Raw genomic sequence first — 24,612 nt, forward strand, 5'->3', positions numbered from 1 at the left:
TATATGTTAGCTCATTTAGTGCTCACAGCCGCCAACTTAAGTGGTATTGCTATTCCATTTCATACTCGAGGAAACTCAGATTGAATAATTTACCAAACTGCACAAATGGTAAGTGGTAGCATTAGAGTTGAAATTCACATCTGTATGATTTCTGAGCACAGGCTTTATGGCTTAATGTAAAGAACATTATTACTCTTTGGGATAAGATGGATACCTAGGTATGAGATCTATACGTTGAGATTTGTTAGCTGTATGACCTTGGGCAGGTTACTTAATCTTTTACGGCCTGTTTCTGCATTTGTAAAATGGAGATAAAATACCTCCTATGTCATAGGGTTGTTATAAGGATTAAATAAGATCATTTTTGGACTACACTTAACAAAGTGTCAGGCACATAGTGATAAGCTATATATAGCTACATATATCCTGCTGTTGTCATTAATTGAGGACAGCAAACTCCAGCTCTGAGTGCTGCCAGCTAGAGCCAAACACAATTTGTGTGGGCCTAGAGCATAGGTAGAGGGAGGCAGAAAAGGATAAGAAAAGAATGGAGAACTGAGAACAGATGACATGTATGATGTCAATTATAGGCACATCAATAGATTAATCTATGGTACCCAGGGCCACTCTTTTGCCTTTGTGAGAATTTTTAAAAAGGCAGTTCCTTTTAGCTGATGAATTGGAGAAATGCATCCCACTCTGGGCTGAAAACATTCTGAGAGGTAGGTGTCTGGGACTGGACCATGCTGAGGCTCTCTGCCTCTGAGGGGGAGCCGCATTTCAGCACTGCACAGCATTCAGCACAGTGCCTGGCATAACCCCACAGTCAAGTGTGCAGTTCTCTTTCAGGATTTCTTCTCTCAGACTGAGCGCCTAAGAAAGGAGAAGGACAGGAGATTTCAGGAAGGGGGAAACAAAATGGTTTTTTGCCTTTTAAGGGTTGCTTAATGACTGAACGCCTCTCCTAATTTTACCTATAGCTGTGAACACTTTATAGACAATGGTCTTCATTTCCACATAAATTTAAGGCAACCTAAGTATTACGTATTTTTATATACTCTTTACAGTGGTATCACTCTTGCCCTGAATATTTCCTTTGTAGCCTGGGTTCAGATACCCAATTCATACTGTACCCTAACTCCTGTCAGTTTTTGGTATAGCTTTAGACATAGTGTTCCTTGCCCTCTTTCTTTCTTGGTGATTGCTGTGCTTTTTTCTTACTATTAGAGTTTTCTTTTCTCTTTCTTTTTCAAAACTTTCTTTAGCCAGTGATGTATTATGCTAGAAAGTATGCCTGTCAGCAAAACCAAGAGAGTTAGTGTAGGATGTGAAATATGATTAAATAACATTTGACCTTCAAGGATTTGTGACTAGCCACCACTGCTCATCAAAAGCATGATCTTTTAGGTGGATCTTTTAGCAAGGATAAATACTACTTTCATTGGTGGCACTCAACAAGTTTGAAGAGTCCAAACTTGGCCATTCCTTTAATGTACCCATTATTACCTACAGGCCAGCTTCCTTCCCACCAATATTTTCCCTTTATGTTCTTACTTACCTTATAAGGATTGCTAATCGGGTTAAAGTCCAAACAATTAGGTAGAATACTTGGTAGAAGATTTGTTAAAAGACTGGCTAGAAGGAGGTTTAAATTAGTACCTAAAAGTAAAGTATCATAGATTTTATTTGACTACATTATTTAAGTTTCTAATATGATGATCGAAGGCAGACATTATGTATATGTTTTATTTATTTATTTATTTATTCAATTGAAGTATTACAATATGATGAAGTGCTACTAAATTGAAGTACTACAATACTATGTTAGTTCTAGGTGCAACAGTGATTTGATATTTTTATACTTTACAGAATGATCACCACTCTACTTTTTGATAAGATTATGATAACTACATTTAAGCCAGTTATGCTGGTTTAAATATAGTTGAGGAAGCTGTGGGGGCAGGGTATTGGGATTCTTTTGGAGAGACTGTTTATTCTTTTAATCTATAACATCTTATGAGTATGCAATCATAATTTTTAAAAAGACATTAAAATAGTCAATGTAATAGTCAAATTTACCAATATAAATTAGATGGATAGCATACTAACGCTGTTTCTCCATGAAAAATGTGACATACTGCCTATTAATCTTGGCAAATAATTTTGAAATATCCTCTTACCAAGTGGATGTATTATGTCTGGTTCCTGTGAAAATTACCAAAGCAGCAGTGTGGTTGCAATATGCATTGTCATCAGGCTACTTGAATACTCTGAGCATTTAGTTTACCATGCCTCTAGACCCTAAGGTGATAGTAGATGTTAAAATAGATATCTGCAACTGTAAGGAGAAATTTGTCTGCTCCCTCTCCCCCCTTTCTTGGTATTTGGCTTACTTTATAAAAATACACAACTTAAATATATATGACACTCTCTATATTAGACAAACAACTGTTAGATTTAATATTTTCAGTTATTTCAACTGAAAGCAAATATGTAAATTACATCTTAAGAGCAAAGGGTTTCTTTAGAGATTCTGCGTTCCTGGTCCACAGGAAGAACACCCCTTGAGCGATCCATGCAGGAGCTCACCCAAACCTCCAACTTTCCAACAGGTCATTTCACCATCAGGGCCTTTATCGCATGGCTTCATAATGCACTGCTTGGTAGACACAATCTAACTTATCCACACCCCAAGTTTAAGCTTTTGTCTTCTCTAGAAACACTTAGTGGAAAAACCAATGTACAATCTGCTTAGGGGTCAGAATTTTTTAAAAAGAAGGGAAAATTTTAAAAAGTATTTTTCAATGGTATTGTCAAAATAAGTCGATAAAATACTAAAATGACACTCCACCTTCAATACTTCTTGCTTCCCTTCTGTGCTTTGTTTTTCTCTTTAGCCCTTACCATCACCTATCATACTATATATCTCCCTACAGTGTAACCACATGAGGGCAGGGATATTTGTCTGTTTTGTTCATTGTTGACTCCTAATCCCTTAGAACAGTGTCTGACACACAGGCATTCTGTAAGTATTTATTGAATGAGTGTTGAGTGAATGAATAGTACTATTAAACTGTTCATGATTGGGAAATATAAAGCGATTTGCCAGAAAGTTAAAAACAGCTGGAATGTGTATACTAAGCAAACATAAAATGAATATTCTTGAAATCAGGAAGTGTATAAACATCTCAACAGTTCTTTCTCAACATACAAACTTTTAAACCCTGAGGACAAACCAAGCTTTTAAACTCTGTAATTGTTGCAGTTTTAAGTGGAAAGAATTTTCATGTCATTGTTCACCATGAACTAGAGAGGAGCATGTAGTATTAAAATGTGAAATGCCTGTCTTGCCCAATTAGATAGTTCATGTGCCCAGCTGAGAAGAGGAGGGAGCCAAGTTTTAGAAAGCATTCTTTCAGAGTTGGGCATAGTTGGATAATAAGGGTAGGTGAGACATTCTGATTTCTGGTCCAACATCTGGGAGATTGCAGAAGGTGGGAAGTTCTTAAAATGCCCTGAGGGGAATGAGAACCCCAAGGGAATTCAATCTGAGCAGGTTGCTGTGCCTTAATATAATGTCTAACTGCCTGCTGCACAGCTGGCCAGCAGATTTACTGAGTCTTTATTGTAACTTAACAAAATTTTCAATTGAGCATCCTGGAATTTTCTCCTAGGGGATGCAGCTCTGATTTTTATCAAGGCAGTTTTTGGTAAAAGATGATTCACTTAAGTAGGTGAGGTATGTACTGTGTAGCTAACTTTGCCAAGATGCATGTTTCGTAAGGTGAGGCAATACTGAGATGTTGTCACTTTTTTTGCACAGGCTCTGGATGCGCAGGCTCAGCGGCCACGGCCCACGGGCCCAGCCGCTCCGCGGCATGTGGGATCCCCCCGGACCGGGGCACGAACCCATGTCCCCGGCAGGCGGACTCTCAACCACTGCGCTAGCAGGGAAGCCCACTGCTTCTAACTTTTATTAACACATCACTCAGTGCACCTATGATGAACTGTTCATTTGATACGCTTGAAAATATAATCAGTTAATTTCTAAAATGTATACACAGCAGCCAAGGGATTAGTAAAGCAGTATAACCTGAAACACATGTTAAGTAAATTCTGTAGCCTGTTATGAATCATAGAACAGGTGAGATTTCATAGAGAAATCAAGGAAGGGGCCTTAGTTGATTGCTTACTTTGTAGCAATGAGGACAGGGTAGAACTGCACTTACTCCTTGTGTTCAAGGAAAGAGAAGAGTGATCAAGCGTCAACACTTTCATATTAACTCCTGCTGTCTCCAATTCTGCATGTTCAGGTATCAGCAATAGATCTATTTAGATTTTGTTCAGTATAACTGAAGAATCTGGAAATTCATTTAAAAAACACACGGTGGCCAAAAGCTGATTCCCTTTGCTGCCATGATATGAACTGAGAGTTTAATAATGTGAAATTCCATGGATGGTAGTAAAATTTACTTCCTTACTATGCTGCATGTACCTAATAGACTGGGCCCTCTGTTTTGTTTGTTGATATGCATTATTTTTTCCAGTCATCTTGGGTTGGGGGATTGAATAACAATTTCAAGCAAAGGTACCTCCTTCAGTGCGAGAGTAACTGAATAAATAATTTTTTCAGATACAACTTTTTCAATAGTGGGAGATAGAGGCTGAGTTTGGAAAACTTTATCCTTTTCCTTTTATTTCTCTCCTTGGTTATTATAAACTTTCTCTTCCCCCCTTTTAAAAAGTTTTTTTTTCCTACTACTTAACTACCAGTTCCTAAACAAGTGTCATGTTCACTGTAATTAAATTAAGGTCATAGAACACTAACTGGAAGCAGCCTTACAGGTTAAAGTGATTGACTCACTCTTAGATTTAACGATTGAAAAACCCTGAGGACTAGAGAAGCTGCAGCATTTACCCACCTATGGTGTGACTGACACAGAACTGTAGTCCAGATTTTCTGACTCCTGAGCCAGTGACCTCTTGTGGTCCCTTTTGCACATTGAAAAGAAAGCATGCCCCTTTCTCTGTTTTTTGTGCTTCTGTATTTGACCTAATTCCCTATGCCCATCTCTAGTGTCCCATGGTTGGGATTAAGTAACAATGTGGGCATCACCATCTTCTGAATACTGGTCAAACGTAGTGTAATTTTCTTTATTGTAAGTTTTTCGATACCAGAGTCTTGGATATTAAGTGTGGTGTATTCCTGAGAATTAGTTTTGCTCCCTTAAGATGGTCCAGCAGTGTGCTCAGAGAACACTGAGATCCAGTGACCCCCATGTAGATCTGTGTGTGTGGAGACTGTCTAGCACAGAGCAAATACTTTCTTAGCTTTAAGTAATTTACAATCTAATGGGCTCTCTTGAAGAGGAACTGCTATGATGTAAATATAAACCATTCAGCTCTTATTCTGGTTACATTTGTTTAAGAAAGATAGTGATATGGACTTCCCCGGTGGCGCAGTGGTTGAGAGTTCACCTGCCAATGCAGGGGACACAGGTTTGTGCCCCAGTCCGGGAGGATCCCACATGCTGCGGAGTGGCTGGGCCCGTGAGCCTATGGCCGCTGAGCCTGCGCGTCAAGGCCACAACAGTGAGAGACCCGCATACTGCATAAAAAAAAAAAAAAAAAAAAGATAGTGATAGTTATGGTATAAATATTAATCTTGTAATTTTTAAGATCCTATTCATTAAGTTGTATCAGGCTGAATATAACATTTGATATACTAACTAAAAAGTCATAAGGAAATTAATTAGAAAATATTGCTGTTATATTAAGTAATGATTAATTAGACGCTTTAGTGCCCTCAGGGCATTCTGGCATGAGGGGAAAAAAACCTGGGTTCTTGCCCCGGCCTTGCCGCTTATTAGCTTGTTTATGTTGGGTAACTAAGTTAACCTTTTTGGAGAAATTCATTTTTTTAATAGACACTATGCATTGTTTTGAAAATTAACAATGTGCTGAAAATTATGAACATATTTTGGGGCAATCCAGATATTTTCATGCTTAGTATTATAGTTATAGCTATGATGTATTGACCTCTTACCATATAGTAGTATTCCTTAGCCTGGCCAATTCTCTAGGGTTTTTTGGTAAAGCACAGAATATAATATATTATTTGGAAGCACTTTGAAAATTGCAAAAAGCAAACCCCAAAATTATCCAGATGTATGGAAGTAACTATCTTTCCTTTTCCTCTTTCCTCTCTTTCTTTGTTCCCACACTCTCTACCTTTAAGTTTAAGGGGAAAGAAAATCCAGTAGCAAGTGACAATATGAATGCAAATTCATTTGTAATGGAATATACTTTTAATCCTCGGTTTCTGAGGATTAAAAACCTCTGAGGGGCTTCCCTGGTGGCGCACTGGTTGAGAGTCTGCCTGCTAATGCAGGGGACGCGAGTTCGTGCCCCGGTCCGGGAAGATCCCACAGGCCGCGGAGCGGCTGGGCCCGTGAGCCATGGCCACTGAGCCTGCGTGTCCGGAGCCTGTGCTCTGCAACGGGAGAGGCCACAACAGTGAGAGGCCCGCGTACTGCAAAAACAAAACAAAACAAAACCTCTGAGGCCTTTTGTTGCTCTCTGTCTGCACCATACAGTTTTATACTTCTATGTATACAGAGATAGCTAGGTACTTATTTCGCCTTTTTTTTTTTTTTTTTTTTTTGCATCCCTTCACCCTCTGTATTTACAACGTGTCGAAGATATTCAGTGTTGAGTGATTGGATCACCTCGTACACTTATAATGAGCACTAAGGTCTTATATTGTTGTATCATGCCCCTCACCCCCATCCTTAGCATAGTAATGGGTATACAGTAACCTCTTAATATATACACCTGTTGGTTTGGGTTGGGACTTACAAGTAGTGTAGCAGCTCTTGGATTTACTGACATATTACCCTTTCCCACTTTTTTTAGGAGGGGGATACCTATTACTGTTGTGAGCCACACAATTTGAGAAACACTGTAGGCATGTACTGCTGATGTTGCTGGGCCGCATTCCAGCTGCCCTAGGGGGACCCCAGCTCGCTTTCAGTGGAGGTCATGCAGGACACACTATGGATAGCAATTAGTGAGTCATGGTATTAGAACCAGAAGAAACCTTTGAGCACATTTTAATATTGCCAAACTTCTCATCAGCTAAAGACTGATGTTTACTAAAGGCATTGGTGAATGGGCACCGACTTTTCCCTCCCAATTGTTTTAGGGCAAATAATGAGTCATTGTCACTGGTCACTGGTCCCCATGCAGCAACTATGAAGTAGCTCAGATAAATAAACTCTACTGAGAGAATTTAGGACAATTACACTTATGTATAGTCAAGGCTGACTACTTTGGCAAATTCATTTTGTGTAAATCCCAGAGGTTCTTTTATTATTATTTCAAGAAGATTTTTATGAACAAGGATGAAAAAAGTGCTTTGAGTCTTACTATTTAATAATAGGCCATCAATGCTGAGACAGTCAATTAAAATATTTGACTACAATAAAATAATAATTGCTACAATTCGTAGTGTGTCGTATATGCTGAGCATGCTACAAACCTGTCATTATCAGAGGTAGCTGCTTGGGTAGGCTGGGGCAGATGTAGACAGAGCCATACATTCTAGGTGTAGCTGATTGGACTAGGGTACACCCTGGGCAGCCAGTAATGATTTTTTTTGTTTTTTGTTTTGTTTTGTTTTGTTTTTGCGGTACGTGGGCCTCTCACTGTTGTGGCCTCTCCCGTTGCGGAGCACAGGCTCCGGACACGCAGGCTTAGCGGCCATGGCTCATGGGCCCAGCCGCTCCGCGGCCTGTGGGATCTTCCCAGACCGGGGCACGAACCCGTGTCCCCTGCATCGGCAGACTGACTCTCAATCACTGCGCCACCAGGGAAGCCCTGATTTTTTTTTTTTAATCAAAAGTGATAAAATCATAACGTGAATTGAAAGAAAATGGCAGTGGGAATACCAGTTGGGAGACTATTATAGTAGGCAGGTGAGAGCTACAGAAGACATGACATAGTTGTGACTGTGGGTATAGGGAAGGTTCTGCACCTCCACATTGGAGAGATTTGGGGTTATAGTAGGCAGAATCTCCTTTACTGAAGAGATCTAAGGAGTGAGTCTAAGGGGAGATGGGAAAAGAGGAAGCAGACAGGACTTGAGGATTTTCAGCTAGGGCATGGGAATAACCATATGCCTTAAATTTCACACATGAGGTCCTACTTCAGATATTAGGTCTTAATTTTTAATTCCTTTGAATTATCTGTGTTATGTTGATTCAGGAAAGTTAGGGTGACTGGGAGAATGGTTCATACGCTTTCTAAGGGTTAATTGCATTTAGAAACCGAACAATTCTACAGTAAGTAATCTATACAGTAGAGAAGCTGTTGTCTAATCCTAGAGGCTATTTCTGTCTTTTCTCTCCAGCATCCTGCTCTTTGAGGAGTGAAATACATAGAATTGCTCTTTAGTTGCACATGCATTCCTCTGCCTGGCCACTCATCCCAGCCAAATCTCCTATTTTCCATATTAAAGGCTATAAAACATTTGTTTTGTTTTCTTCCATCATAAAAGAATACCTATTGCTCTTTTAAAAACTGGATATTTTAATATAATAAAAATTATCCTGTGCTGGGTAATTCCTTAGAAAGGAAATGAAAAGAAAATCTTCATAAATGTGGCTATTAAGAACATTTCAGACCCAAGTGTTTATGTAATTTCTTCCATTTGCCATTCAGCCATAATGGGTTTCTAGATAAAAACGATGCTGCCCTAAGAGTCATTTTCAGGGGGGGATTGCTGCTAATAGAGGAAATTTGTGTCCCAGCTACAATGCAGTAATGTAACTGTCAGCAATTTACTAAATAATCAGATGTGCCTGGCACGTTATTTTTGTAGCTCTTGTATGAGCATGTTTAAGGAAAAAAAAATAATGCTCTTCTGATGTGTTGTGTCTCTTTGCTATGAGACTGACATTACACATAGGTATTATCTTCATTCTCTGTTCCCCATCCTTGGAAATTTGAGGGCTTTCTGGCTGCTAGTAGAGAATTCTTTACAAGTTGTTTTGTGGGAGCCTTAGAGGTCCTTGCTCATTCTAAGTCTCTCCGCAAGATACTACATTATCCATGCAGCTTATGAGACTCTAAACTACCTTATGCAAAAGAAAAAAAATTACACAATTAACATTTATTCCATAGATTCTGTGTTAAATATGAAAAGATGCCTGGCACATGTCAGATTCGCGAATTCACTTGCAGTGTCTTTATTTTTACTGATGAGGAAATCTAGGTTCTGAAAGTAACCTATACGAGGTCACACAGCTAGCGCCAGATGCAGGATTCGACCCAGGTGTGTATTGCTCCAAATTTGATATTGTGCTGTACTGTAGTAATCTGTTACTATTAATGCAGCAGTAACTCAAACAAGGGACTTGGTGCGGGTTGGAATAATTGGGAAACATGGAATGGAATAATAAAAAATATGAAACATGGGATAGATAGGAGAGGATCAGACCCTGGAGGCAGGTAGTCTTAAAATAAAAAAAAATAATAATAATAATGATAAAACAACTTTTACCATGTTCTAGTCACTGTTTAAATATATTAATTCATTTAGTCCTTACAATAACCCTATGAACAGTTATTATTTTCATTTTGTAGATGAGGAAACGGAGAGGTTAAGCTCTTGCCTAAGGTCACACGTTAAGCCAGTGGTGGGATCCAAATGAGAACTCAGCAGTCTGATTCCAGAGCCTATGAAATGAGGCAATGAAGAGGAAGGGGCCAATCAAGGGAGGATGCTTCAGGGCTGAAAACAGTAGATGTAAAATAGGGTAAAAGTAATTGTGCATAGGGACAGGGGTGAAAGATATAGGTTTGGGAGTACCTTATGCCAAGTGGATGGCTGAAGCCTTGAGAGGGGTCAGGTCAAAGAAGTAAAGGTAGCCAAAGGTCAGGAGGTGACAGAGCCTAAAGGGATGCTCACAGTTTCTTGGATGGGAGGGGAAGAGGTACTAGTCAAAGGCACAGAAGAGGAGAATTAGGCATGCACAATCTAAAGGAAGAAGAGATTGAGGATGAGGCCCCAGTGTCAATATGCCAGAGACTTCATGGATGTGCATAGCTTCAAAGTCCCTGGACCATTGTCTCTGTGCTTTTGAGTTTTGAGGTATCTGCCCTTTCCTACTAGTTTCTTCTTGCCTCTTATTATGTTTTTAGCACTTTTTCTTTTTTCATAAATCAAAGTGAGAAAGAATGGTGGTTGTATTCACACTATTATTGCAAATACCTTTAGTATTGTATATATTTCAGAAAATAAATAACTAATCTTCTGAATTAAATTGGTGTGAAGACATGCTAATTTTGGTAAATTCTGTATTTTGTGTATTACTAGATGAAGAGACTTTCTTTATATGTTGGAGTGTTCTAAATTCCAAGATAAAATTAGAAGAGGTTTGACACAAGTGACATTTTATTTTGAATTTTATTTATTTTTTTATACAGCAGGTTCTTATTAGTTATCCATTTTATACATATCAGTGTATACATGTCAATCCCAGTCTCCCAATTCATCCCACCACCACCACCACCACCACCTGCCACTTTCCCCACTTGGTGTCTGTGTCTCAATTTCTGCTCTGCAAACCGGTTCATCTGTACCATTTTTCTAGGTTCCGTGTATATGCATTAGTATACGATATTTGTTTTTCTCTTTCTGACTTCACTCTGTGTGACAGTCTCTAGATTCATCCACGTCTCTATAAATGACCCAATTTTGTTCCTTTTTATGGCTGAGTAATATTCCATTGTATATATGTACCACATCTTCTTTATCCATTTGTCTGTTGAATTTATTTTATTTACTTTTATTTTATTTTAAAATAAACCATTCCATCCTGTTATCCCCAGTTTGAGAACTTGCAGTAGTGCCTTATTACGCACCTACTGAGTCCTTCAGCCTGGCTCTCAGGACACTCTAAACTTGCCCCGCTTTCTGTCTTGCTTGGCTTTCCCTGACACAGATGCTCGCTTCTCTTGTCTTGTTCTTTCCTGTCCCTGTGCTGTTTCCCTCTTCATCTGTTTAAATGAGATTTCAAAGCCTGGGCAGTGTCAGTCTCACCTGCACTCTTAGTACTGTTAATTCTCCTCTGTCTGCTTTATTGATTTCTCCTTGACCTTAGTATCTTTCGTACAGGTTGTCAGTACTGTGTATTTTACCACTTAATAATTTTGATGCATGTAAAGTGGCCCCCCCAAAAAAAAATCTGACTTCATAGTAAAAGGCCATAGTAGTTTTAGTCTTACTACAACATCTCTATGTAGGGAATTTAGGAAGCAAATTGGGAATTTGTGAAGTTTGTTGCTTATTAGGGAATAATTCTCTTCTCAGGTGAAGGGACATACAAATATCATGGCTTTTAAAAGGAATTTTTAGCTACTAAGACTACAAAACCTACCTTATTATTCTGTTTAATTTAGGAATCTTAAATGCTAGTATTGCATTTTTTGACACACATTGAGGATTGCTGCTGTTTTTAGAGTCTAACAGAGTATTTAGTTTCTATAAGATATGAGTTGTTTTTTGACACTGCCAAAGAGCTCTTCTAATAGTGATCCTTATTATTTCAGAACTGATCACACATTTTGTACAGCACAGAAATCCTGTTTGAATCTAACAAGATGATGAGTAGATTTGTTCCTGTAGTCCCAGAATGTAAGCTGAATCTCAGAGTGGAAGACAAGGGCACTAACTACTTACTCCACATTCTAAGGATGTTGCCAGCAGCTCTAGGGGAGGAGGTACCTTTCTGCCTCCAGAACCTGCAACCTCCACTTTGCTTTAGACAGGTGGCTAAGTGGACTTCCAGCTGGGGCATGTAATGTCTGCTTCCTCTTCTTGGTGACACCTGCAGGCCCTTTCTTTCCCTGGGTTCAGGAAGGAAAGTAGCTCACCCTCAACACTGCATCATCTCTCAGGGCCAGCCCCCAGCTAATCCTCCGTCTCCCCAGTCTTCTTCATATAATGATTGGAGATTGGGGCAAGGAGGGCTGGGTGAAAGTTAAGCTAACTCTGGTCTTTCTTAGCAAGTCTTGACGAAAGATGAGCCATGCCTATTTGCTGGATGCTCTCTGTAGAATGGTGGGTTTGTCAACCTTGTCTGCACATGGAAATCATCCAAGGAGCCGATGCCCAGGTTGCACCCTAAACTAATTAGATTACATCTCTTTGTGTGGGACACCAGCATCCGTGGCTTTGAAAGCTCCCCAGGTGATTCCAAAAGCAGCAAAGCTTGAGAACCACTGCTGTAAAATGTGCGGGGATGGGGTGAGGAGAGGAGGGGTGTTTGGGGTCTTTTATTCCCCAGGCTTGGGTCTTAGCCAAAATTTCCTTGAAAATGGCAAATATCTTACTCAGTATCTTGTCAGATAAACAAAGATAAAATTAAGGTTGAGGTTTAATCTGTTTTGTTTTGTAGCAGAAGGCTATGTTTAAAAGAAGGATCAAGATTATACTTGGACTTTTTCTGAATGGTAAAATTTGTAGTGATGAAAAGATTAATATGTCTTTTTTGCCATCTTCAAAGCTTCATTTTATTGTCACACAGTAAATGAGTTTTATCCCAGCAAGAGAATCTGACTGAAACAATAACACTGGCATGGACTAATAAGACATCTGAATTGCCTGGAAGCACATATAACAAAGTCTTATTCTAGCAAGTTCACTCTGTTATCCTATTCTGACAATTTGTCTTAAGAATTCAGATACTTCATTAGGAATGCATGTGCCTCTTTTTTTTTTTTTTGGCCATGCCGCGCAGCTTGCAGGATCTTAGTTCCCTGACCAGGGACCGAACCCAGGCCCTGGCAGTGAAAGTGTCGAGTCCTAACCACTGGACTGCCAGGGAATTCCCAAGGAATGCATGTGCTTCTTAAAGGCACCATTTCACCAGCTTTCTTATTTCTTTGTTTTTCTTACAGCTCAAGAGATGGCTGCCCAGTGTGTCACAAAGGTGGAACTGAATATTTCCTGTGACAATCTTTTGGATAAAGATGTAGGGTCAAAGTCAGACCCTTTGTGTGTGTTATTTTTGAATACGAGTGGTCAACAGTGGTATGAGGTAATGTTAAATACTTGCAGGTGAAAAGCAATCTGTATGGCTCTTTTGATAATATGAAGAGTTTATTAAAAATGTTAAAAATAATAAAACCATCTCATCTGTTATTGCAGTTTTTTGGGCAAGTTTGTCCTTGATTGTGTAATTTTTCATACACATATAAACACTTCCTTTAGCTACCATGCCTGTATTTAGTTACATGTAGTATGTAAAGATATTAAACACATGCACTTTTGATCTGAAGAAACTTTTTTATTTTGGGGGAGTGAATATAGGTTGACCGCACAGAAAGGATTAAGAATTGCTTGAATCCCAAATTTTCCAAGACATTTATTATTGATTACTACTTTGAAGTGGTTCAGAAATTGAAATTTGGGATTTATGACATTGACAACAAAACTATCGAGCTGAGTGATGATGACTTCCTAGGAGAATGTGAATGTACCCTTGGACAAGTGAGTATATATAGTATAAATGTTTTGTCTAAATTTGAACCAAAGAATTGGGTGTTTCTGATAAGTGCTCATTAGTTTAATTGCTAAAGTTGAAAAACGCTGTAATTACTTTAAAGACTGAGTTCATATATTAGTATGTTTTGCTTGAACATTATAGAATTTATCTTATTTTTCATGAGGGTAGGGACCATGTGTGTATGGGTGTTTCATTCAACATTTCAATAAATAATACCATTGCTCTAACTGCTTGTCTGCTGTTTGCAGATTTCAGTACAGTATTGTTCTTTTGTTTAAGTCATAAATGCTGTCAAAGTAACAGCAGCTTCTCCGATGTTCTAACTAGCATGACTGGTGCCCCTTGAGCCCACCCTCCCTACCTTCCCCTCCACCCCCCATCCCGGCCCTAGCACCATCCCTTTACCTGGCTTGCTCCTCCTCTAACCTTAGGTATGGACCTTACTCCCCCTAGCAAGCCTTCTCTGACGCCCTAGAGTAGTTTGGATCACCTCCATGTGCTCGCTTGGTCCTCTCTACCGCTTCTACCTTAACACTGACCATATTTTATTGTAGTTGTTTAATTGTCTGTCTTTTTAGGATATTACAGGCTGTGTCAGAGCAGGGGTGTGTCTGTGGGCTCACCATTGTGCTTCTAGCTCAGTTTGACTTGTAAGGAGAGATCATGACCACTTATGATAGAATAGGGAAGGCTTCAGGAGGGAGGAGTCATTTTTTTTCAGTGGGTGACATCTATTTCTAAGATTTGTCTTTTATGAGTTTATTTTTTAGTGTTGAATTTTTTGGAGATCATGTTATTTCCTATGTCTCAAGGACAACATGGAGCTGATCAATTTTCTCAAACTTTGATAAATAGTATCAAAGAGAAAATTAAAGAAGTATTGATTGTTTGGGAAAAAATCACAGTGTATCTAAAATTATAATAAATTTGAGAAATGGATCTATTTGAGAGTACCTAGGTCTACTATATTATTTTAATCAAAATGATATCTTGTGGAGATTATATACTGAAGTTATGTTTCAGCTGAAAAATTGAATCCCATTTATTGAGTATTCTAAGACCCACCTTTTACCTACAGGGGTTTCATTTCAGCTCAGTGATTTGTATATGATGAGAATCTGGCCCTCTTTTTTCATTACAAGGAAGGATTTAACTTTGAAGTAGTTGATAAAGAAACTAGTGGGTGGGGAGATTTTATCTATCGGGATTGGCTCCTTGGAAATCTTTTGCAGTGGGTGTAGATGTGTTTTATAATCTCTAAGTCTTTAAGGAATGGACTTAATGTTTCCATTTCTAATGACTTTAAGTGAACTTTATACTCAACCCTTTTTGAAACCATTTCAGTCTAAACATTCACATGTTGAAGTGAAATAGCTCTTTCTATCACTTTCCAATTTTAACAGATTGTTTCCAGTAAGAAACTAACTCGACCACTGGTGCTTAAAAATGGCAGACCTGCAGGGAAAGGAAGCATTACGGTAACGATAAGATATTTGTCTTTTTTCCTCCGAAGATTTGGCATAATAGGACGTGCTAAAACTGTGTATATTAGACAAATATTCCACAGCCATGCTTTATCATTTGATCCCGAATGTTGCCTTGCCTTAAAGTGATCACAACTGGAAACTGTGTTGTGCCAAAAAGAAAGAAAAATGCAGTGTGGGAATCCCTTCTTTGAGTTTTTTAAGCTGCCTATAGAGTCAGGCACATCTTGGTAATGCTTGCCTCTTCCCGATGGAAGCGTAAATTCCCAAGTGGGAAGCAAATTACTTAATAATCTGAATGGATCAATTTGGCTCTCAACAAAGCAAACATGGCAGAGACTTTCCGTAATGGTTTTGATTCCAGAATGATCTCGTATTATGACATGGCCATTGAACCTCTTAACTCTTAACCATGTTTCTTTTGTGCTTGCACTTTGCTGTCCAAATTTTCCATTGCTGATTACTGGACCTGGGCAAATGAATATATGCATTATCTTGTTTCAGATTTCAAATTACATAATGCCATGCTTTTACATATTTTATCTTCTAGAGTTTGTGTCCAGGTAATCACTGCCTGAAGAGATAGTTGTTTTACTTTAGCTCTGCCTGAGAAGGCTGGCTCTCTGAGAAAACCATGTTTGAAGATTATTACGATTACCAAACACATTTCTCTGAGCAGCTGTTTTGCCCTGGTTTAGATTCCTGAGGCATAAGAATGTTCAGTCTTTTGAGGGTGTTGACTTCTGTGTGTGGGACAGAGATCATTATCAGTAGTTAGCTTTATTGCTTTTGGGGTCATGATAGCCTGGAATTTATTTTTAGTAGAATAAGTCTTTCAGTTACCTTGGATGAAAATATTGATCCGATATTTGAATTTATAGTGTGTGATTTACTCATGCTTCTCAATGTTTGGAGAGCTCTCACTAGTGTTGTGCAATCTTCCACGGCTTTGATTTTTCACTGGAAGAGGGAAGATCCAGTTTGGGCAACAGCATTAAAAAGGAAGTTGCCTAATGCAGACTAGGCATATTTTGGGAAAATATTTATTTCACATGCATAAAAGAAATAAATCTTTCTTAATGGTACCATTTTGTTATTAAACCTTTTAGAATTCACATATTAGTATAGACTTTATATACCATTAGATAACAGAATAATTCAGTACTTCCTGAGTATATCAAAATCCCCAAAACATGTTCTTTCACTTACCTTGTCTACTCATAGATTTCAGCTGAAGAAATAAAGGATAACAGAGTTGTCTTGTTTGAAATGGAAGCAAGAAAACTTGATAATAAGGTAGGTAGGTGATGCAGATTTCAACAAGGGTATCATGTTTTGCCTCACATTGATTCCTTTTTGAGAAAATAATAATGGAATTAATATTATGAACTCTGTCATCTAAGCATCACTTTGAGTGTTAGTTACTTCCGAATTCTGCTTTCTGTTTGTGTGTGTGTTTAAGCAGAAGCCATTTCTCTTTACCTCTTTCCTCTAGAGGTAATCAAAGTGTTTGTATAGCTTAAAAGAAGAATTAATACAATCATTAATGTTACTGTAAGAGGCATTTGAGAGTGTATTTGGATTACTTAAGGAAAAAAGTGAAAATTCCATGCTTTATTAATTAGATTTTCCTCTCTGCGTTCAAAAGTCAATTTTTCTTGAAGGATGAGTACCAGTACATAAGAACACAGCAGTTTAGTTTATAGCATGGTTTGGAATAATTCTTTGAGTGATTTTTGTATGTAATCCTGTAATCCAATCATTAGTCTTCATCATTTTCATATACCTTACAATTCAATGTGCAAATATCTTAGACTAGTAGCCAGTATCTTTTTTTTTTGGACAAGTTTAAACATATACAAAAATAGAAAAGTATTTTTTTAAAAATCCCATGTTCCCACCACCTATCTTTAACAGTTTTAACTCATGACCAATTTTGTCTCATCCCTACCCCTATCTACTTTCTCTCCTCCCAGATGTCACATCATTTCATCCATATATGTTTTGGTGTATCTCTAAGGACTTTTAAAATAATATAATTGGTTAATATGTCTCTTAAATTTTTTTAATCTATAAATTCTCCTCTTCCTTTTACTTCTTCCCTTCCTCCCTCTCTTCCTCTCTTATTCCCTTTCTCTCTCCCCCTCCCTCCTATCCATCCATGGAATTTATTCAATAAACTGACTCCTTTGTCCTATAGAAGTTTCCACACACTGTATAAGCTAATTAAATCCCTGTGGTGTCATGTAACATGTTCATCTCTCCACCTTTATTTCCTGATTTCTGTAAGCTGGAATTGAATCTAGAGGTATGATCTGGTGGTATCTTGAATTGGTATGAGTTTCATAGGTGGTGGCATTAATTCCATCAAGAGGCACACATTGTCAAGTTCTGTCTTTTGGGGTATTAGTGACCATTGATGACAACTACCTAGATATTTTATTAAGGGTCTTAAAATAGTGATATTCTCATGCTATCATCGCTTCTTCATTTACTTGTGAGAATACTTCTACAGAGAGAAATATTCTTCTTCACATTAGGTATTTATTTATTCTGAGATACAGTTTGTCCAGAAAAGGCAAGTTGAAATGTTTGATTTTTTTATCATATTTACCATTTTTCAAAATAATAAATTCCTCTATATGTGACCAATGAGGACTTTTAAAAAAGTTTTTAGTATTGCTGTGAACTATATTGATTTATTCTTATTGATGCCTAAAGTATCCCAGCTTTAGCCTATGGGAGGGAACCTATTTAAGTTTGTTCATGAGACCATTTGGCATGACCCCAGAGGTCTCTGGATAGCTTCCTGCTCTGTGGCATGACAAATGTTCCAGGCTTATTTTATCTGATTTCTGCTCCAGATTGACAGATCAAAGGGAGCCTTTCTACAATGAGTCCACAATGTGGTACTAGAAGTGCTTAACATTTATTGATTGTTGTCACTCATTATTTCTAGGATTTTCCAGTGGACAGATATAGGAAAGTCTTTTCTTTTTTAAGGGAAACTAAATCATAAATTTGTACAACGATTTCCAATTTAGATGTAGAATTACAAGGCTGTATTTCTTTAATTCTGTAGTCAGCACCTCTTCTCACTTATGTCAAAAATGTTGATTCCCAAAGATACTAACATAATTGCTTATCTGTTTTGTCCTATATAATATCTAATAGTTTAAGAATATAAATATTCATGTTACAATTAAAATATTTTTACTGAAAACAGTTTGAGCTTTCTTTGAAGTTCTTTTTGTCTTTAGGCTTATATATTCCACTTGAGTTCTACAGTTCAACTCTTGTGTTTCAAATAATTCTTCTCTGAATGGTTATGCTGTAACATTAACACATAATCGAATTTTGCTTTTGATATTTAGGGATTGCTTTACAATTTTTTTTTTGATTTAATTTTGTTTTACAATCATGTATAAGATGGTTCCAAAGCCTAGGCATCAGTAGGCATTAGGCATCAATTAGAATTAATCAAAACAAGGTATGTTGGAGAAATTTAGCTTCTTTCCCTGTCCGCTCTATATTTTTTTCTCTTTCCTGGCTGTATGTAATACTTTTTTAAAATTTATATTTTATGGTTTAATCCTTCATTTTCCAAAAAAACTAAGTTTTTTTGTGTGTGTCTATACATGTGCATATGCATACGTATGTGTGTATATGTCTCTGTGTATATATAAACATACAAATAGACATACATGTGTATATCTATATACATAGATATGTGTGTGCATGTGTGTATGTATGTATTTGTATTTATGTTCCCCAGCCTCAGCCCATGAGTAAGTGTAGCATAATATATTATGCATACGTTCCTCTACCTTGCTTTCTTGACTTAACTTATCCCAGAGTCAGGGACTTTTAATTCTTATTTTAGTTCTACTACTGTCATATTAATGAACTTTCAAACAAGGTCTGTTTTCTGACCTTCAATATAGTAATAATGATATTCTGCCTTTCTCAAAAGATTATTTCTAAGATAAGTGAGACAGGGCATGTTAATGTGTTTTTGGAAAGTTAACTCCTCTATGTATAATGCTGTTCTTAGTTTTATAAAAAGGGGCATAGAGAGGCTTATTACATTACTTAAGGTTCTTCTTAAAGATAAGATTAAATTTTAAAAGTTCTGCTTAGTCTTTGTGTTTACATTTTTGACTGTGCCGAATGTGTTACTTTGTTAACATTAGATTGTGCTGAGGAAGGAAGTAATATTATCTTCTTAATTTAATACTGTGGTAAATTCAGGACTGAAAAAAATCTTCAGTTTAGCGACATATCTGTGTATATTACTGTGAGATTAACAGGTGTCCTTTCTATTTCACAAATAATAAGTAATATATGCTAAGGAGTATAGAAATTTCAAAATGAAGATAAAATAAAAATGAGAAAATAAAATCATCCACAATCTTACTATCTGAGTTTTACCTCTGGGAACGATTTGTACATTCTTCCAGAATTTTATCTCCCTGTGTAAGAGTGTGTGTGTGTGTGTGTGTGTGTGTGTGTGTGTAAGATGGCGATAAGGGTATTTTTGAACACTCATTGTACTTGAGCATTATACAGGAGTGCTGTGATGTGGTGAATTACAGAGGAAATAGGGGATGTACTTTGTGCCCTTGAAGTACTTCTGTTGTGCATTCCACATATCTACTTGTGTGTGCTCCTTTGTGTGTGTAAAGAAATGTGCGGGATTGCTGAAGGAGTATTGGACATAGAAGGGTAAGATATGAACTCAAAGCTCAGATCCATCAATTAATTAGTTGTATGATCTTGGCAAAGTCATTTAACTCCTCTGAATCCATTTTCTCGTTCTGTCTCTCATGGAGTTAGTATGACTAATGTATGGGATCATTTATATAAAACTACTCAGTGCTATGTGAATGAATGAACACTGTTAATAATGAAAACAAGCTAAAAACGTATTGTATTGATAACGGGTCCTATTGATCACTGTATTTTAAAGCCATCATGTAAGGGTGTGATACACAGGATTATGAGCATTTATCACAAGTGCCTTAAAAGTTCTCCTGGTAGACTTGAGCAGGCTCATATGTTTGTGAGGAAGGTGTTGGGATTTGTATTTACTGCTGTATTGTACTGCGTATATCTTTACTATAGAGTTAAACTTCAGGTACTGCTGACATGTAACATGTATAAAGTGTGGTTTCACATGGTTTAGGAGGAGAATAATTGCTTTTTTATTTTAATGTAGGATCTATTTGGAAAGTCAGATCCATACCTGGAATTCCACAAGCAGATGTCTGATGGAAACTGGCTAATGGTTCATCGAACAGAGGTGAATATATGAATTTGAAAAGTAGGGTTGAGGTTTCCTTTGGAATTGTAGTAATCTGAATTTTTAAAAATTATGATTGGCGCAGTGGTTGAGAGTCCGCCTGCCGATGCAGGGGACACGGGTTCGTGTTCCGGTCCGGGAAGATCCCACATGCCACGGAGCGGCTGGGCCCGTGAGCCATGGCCACTGAGCCTGCGCGTCCAGAGCCTGTGCTCCACAACGGGAGAGGCCACAACAGTGAGAGGCCCGCGTACCGCAAAAAAAAAAAAGAAAAATTATGTATTTATAAAAATATTAATCTGACTTCAGACATATATAATTGCCAAAGACACAAAGTCAGCATGCTCATTTTTTTTCTTTTAATGAGGAGGTGCTACTATGCTTAATTTTTAAAACCCTATAAAGAACACTAAAATGTATACCAGTGTATCCCTCACCTAGATTGATCAAATGGTCATAACTGCATACATGTGTGTTCTCTCTCTCTCTCACACACATATCCATGCCCTTTTGCAAAACTATCCTAATGTAGGCTGCAGACATCATGACTTTTCACCTTTAAATGCTACAGTAGGTATTTCTCAAGAACAAGGGCATTTCTCTACACCTCCATAACTGAGAGCATTAACATTGATTTAGTAACATCATCTAATATACCATTCATCTTCAGATCTCCCCAATTTTCCCACGTTTTATATATGTTTTGTTTGTTTAATACAGGATCCAATCGAGGTTCACGTTTTGCATTTGGCTATTACGTTCCCAATATAGTCCTCTTCTCCCTACCTCCCTTATACCTTCAGGCTATGAATCTCTTGAGTAATCAAGATCAGTATGTCTAACATACTGGATTCTTTTGTTTCCTCACAATTAGGTCCAGATCAAACATTTCCATCTAGAACACAGTATGTGTATCTTCCATCATCAAGGTGTGTCAGGATGCCCAGTACTGATGATTCCAGTCTGGGCTACTAGGTTAATCTGGTGACCACCAGATTGTGCCATGATAAAGTCTCACCTTTTTCCCTTTGTAATTAATAAATGATTGCAGTGTGATTCTTTGAGACTGCATGAATAACCTCCATTTCGCCCAGTGGTCTTAGCGTCCATTGATGATCCATACCTGAATCACTTATATTGGAGGTTGCAGATACTCTTATTTCTCTCACTTTTATTTTTAGAATCATTATAAACCCATGGATTGTTATAGTATATTCACTGTGTTTATAATTCATTACTGTCATGAATTTTGCTGCTCATATTAATCCAAATTTGACCAGGAAGAGCTCCTTCAAATGGTTCTTGGGTTCTTTTAATAAGACTCCATTAGTCTTTAAGCAGTCTCTTATTTTATGTGAAATTATGTTCTTAATTCAACATGTACCTAACCTGTCCCAAGTCTGGAATTAGCTATTTCTCTTATGGAACCCTATTCCTTTAAGAGTGTAGTGGTATTTGGACAGTAGGGTATATGAGTGCTCATTCTACTGGGATGTCATTGCTTTTAGACCTTTTCAATGGACACAACTGAGAAATATGTATATTTGTGTATATATGTTTATTATATATACATATTTTAAAATTTTTTAATTATTTAGACTATTTTTCCATTTAGACTATTTTTCCACTTCACAACCAACATAGCAAGGTTCTTTCTGAGCCTTTCTTATTCCATATTTGAATCTTATGTCCTGCTGTAAAAACTCTGGTTTCTAACAAAACCAATAATCTTCTCTAATTTTTAAGTGCACCTTATAAAGAGTGGATATATTTCCCAGTTTTTTTCTTTCTCACAGTGTATCACAATTAGACAATCTATCACATTTTTCATATAACAGGTGTATAATATTATCCTAGCTAGGTTTTCATTGACAAAGTTGAGTGGGTGAAGAGGTGAAGGATGAATGATGAGAGTGGTGGGAATCTAGGAAAGGCAAGAACAAAGCATTAATGAATGGAATATTTTTCTAACTTGTCTTTAAATCTTTTTTTTTATAGGTTATTAAAAACAACTTGAATCCTGTTTGGAGGCCTTTTAAAATCTCTCTTAACTCCCTGTGCTATGGAGATATGGATAAAACTATTAAGGTAATTTGAAATTATACATATATTATATATACACACACACTCACTGCTTTTATAAATTATTTCATTAGATAGTATTTAAAGAAAGAAATGTTTGAATTTTATTTACATTATGAATAATAAAATAGAAATGTTTCTGATAAGTAGTCAGTTTGAAGGAGCAGACATTTTGAGTGATCTGTTGACCTAATCCTTAATCAAACATTGTGATTTTTATTTTTTTAAATAAAATATTTAATTTAAGTCTTCCTTTTAATAAGATTCCTCTGCTCTGTGAATAGGAACCTTTAACTACACTCTTTGCCTTTGGTGTGTTCTTTGCAGATAAAAACAGATGTTACTTTAACTGAGAACCCAGAGCTTCATCCTGCCCTTAGCACAGAGCAGAATAGTGGTGACATTTTCTGTCACTGATATTTTCAGAGTAAGGTAAAATTTATTAAAACATTTGGATGGCTTTAGTTTTAGAGTTTTTAGAGGAAAGCAGAGCGGGAACAGGGAGCAGAAGCAGATAGCTAAGAATTTCTTTTAATGTTTTCACTTATAGCCGTTTATCAAAATAGATACATTATTTTTAAGACACTTTTATACTAGAGTCACTTCGTTACGTAAGATTCCAGGTAGAACCCCTTTCTTATGTTCAGAAGTCAGCAAACTGAGGTGAGTTGTTTGTTTATTTGTTTCGTTTTTGTTGTTGTTGTTGTTTTTTTGATAATTAGTATGGTGAAAGCAGGAAAGATGATGGCCTGGAACAAGCAAAGGACTTAAAGAGTCAAACTGTAGTCCAAGACTTGACTTAGGTCCTTAACCAGCTAAGGGTTCTTGGGCAGGTTATCTAACTTCTTTACTTATATAGTAGAGAAAATAATGTCTACATAACAAAATAACATAAGGATTAAATTAATAAAAGTGAAAAGTTTTATAAACTCCTAAACGCAGTAGAGGTGCTGTTATTATTGAAAACTACTTCATTTCTTAGATCCATAAATTTTGTCCTCAGTTTGCAGAGAACTTTAAAAATCAATGAGTGTGATTTGTGTGATATTTCAAATAGCAGTGAATGTCTAGGTACAAAGTAAATACTAGAAAAGTAGCTTTACAAATTACTTTTTACTGTTATTAAATCTAGAACTTTTGCTTTTCACATTAAAAATAGTAAGTTGAAGCTTCATTAGATCTGAGAAGCAAGAAAGGCTGGGGAAAAAAGATGCCTAAACTGTAACTATTTGACTGATTGTAATAATATGTTAACAATGAAACAATGTTTTTTTAAACTTTTTTTTTTTATGCACAGTGGCATGCTTACAGGGCTATTTTGTTATAGTAAGTAAATTGATTTTCTGAGCTTTCTCTGATGAATGTCTTCCAATTCTTAAAAGTTTCTCCATTTGTTTTGACTATATACAACTTGGTTTGCCACACCACCACTGTCTTTATTTCTTTAGTTCTGTATTTCTTTGCAGTATCAGAAAGTCATACATCAGTGATTCTCTTGGTATTTGGAAATTGGTTAGAGGTGTAGTAAAGAGTTATAGAGCAGAGAGTAGAGTCAGAATCATCAGTTTCTTCGCTGCAGTATGAATGTGCCAGTGTTATCACTCTAGCATGTATTATTATTTTCATAAAATCGTGCAAATAAGAAAAATAATCATGCATGCCTAAACGGGGAATGCCTTAGTGAATGTAGTATTGTGTGATGTGTGCATTCTTTTACATGTATACATATGCACATATGTGTATATGCATACATTTCAGTTTCACAAACATTGCTGATGGTGTTGTTTAAAACAGCCAATATTACTAGTTTTTAAATTCTTGAGAAGAGAAATTAAATGACACAAATCATTACATCATTTACCTCAAGCTGTATCTGAACATATGCCAGCATTATAAATGTCACATTTTCCTTTAGCATCAAACATTTGCCTTTAATGAGGCAACAGTGAACTTTTCTTATATATTTATTGTAGTGAGTTATTGGGAATTACATTTTAAAAATGTTTTTACACTCCCTGAAGTTTCGGACAGTCTAAACATGAATAGTTTTAGCTCCTGCATAAGCTTTGTTTAAATAAAATCTTGGCCTTATCAGAGCTTGATCTTGTTGTCTTAGGTATAAATTGGAGTTTCCTGAGTGCAAGTCTAAAATGTAACATTCTGTTTTCCATAA

At 36.9% G+C, this 24,612-nt stretch overlaps 1 protein-coding gene across 4 annotated transcripts in view; it reads left to right on the plus strand.

Moving 5' to 3' along the window:
* The window catches only part of CPNE3 (copine 3), a 51,751-nt gene that overhangs the window by 6,959 nt on the left and 20,180 nt on the right, over positions 1-24,612 (plus strand). For 3 of the 4 annotated variants that reach the window (XM_073794570.1, XM_019926324.3, XM_033842626.2), the window contains 6 exons: positions 12,964-13,103; positions 13,376-13,555; positions 14,975-15,049; positions 16,280-16,351; positions 20,274-20,357; positions 22,356-22,445. In XM_073794570.1, coding sequence (XP_073650671.1) covers positions 12,972-13,103; positions 13,376-13,555; positions 14,975-15,049; positions 16,280-16,351; positions 20,274-20,357; positions 22,356-22,445 — 633 coding nt within the window. In that variant the 5' untranslated portion in view covers positions 12,964-12,971. The remainder of the gene's footprint in view (positions 1-12,963; positions 13,104-13,375; positions 13,556-14,974; positions 15,050-16,279; positions 16,352-20,273; positions 20,358-22,355; positions 22,446-24,612) is intronic. The other variant, XM_019926325.3, reaches the window with a different exon arrangement.

This window comes from Tursiops truncatus, chromosome 17, assembly GCF_011762595.2.
Source record: "Tursiops truncatus isolate mTurTru1 chromosome 17, mTurTru1.mat.Y, whole genome shotgun sequence".
Lineage (NCBI taxonomy): Eukaryota > Metazoa > Chordata > Mammalia > Artiodactyla > Delphinidae > Tursiops > Tursiops truncatus.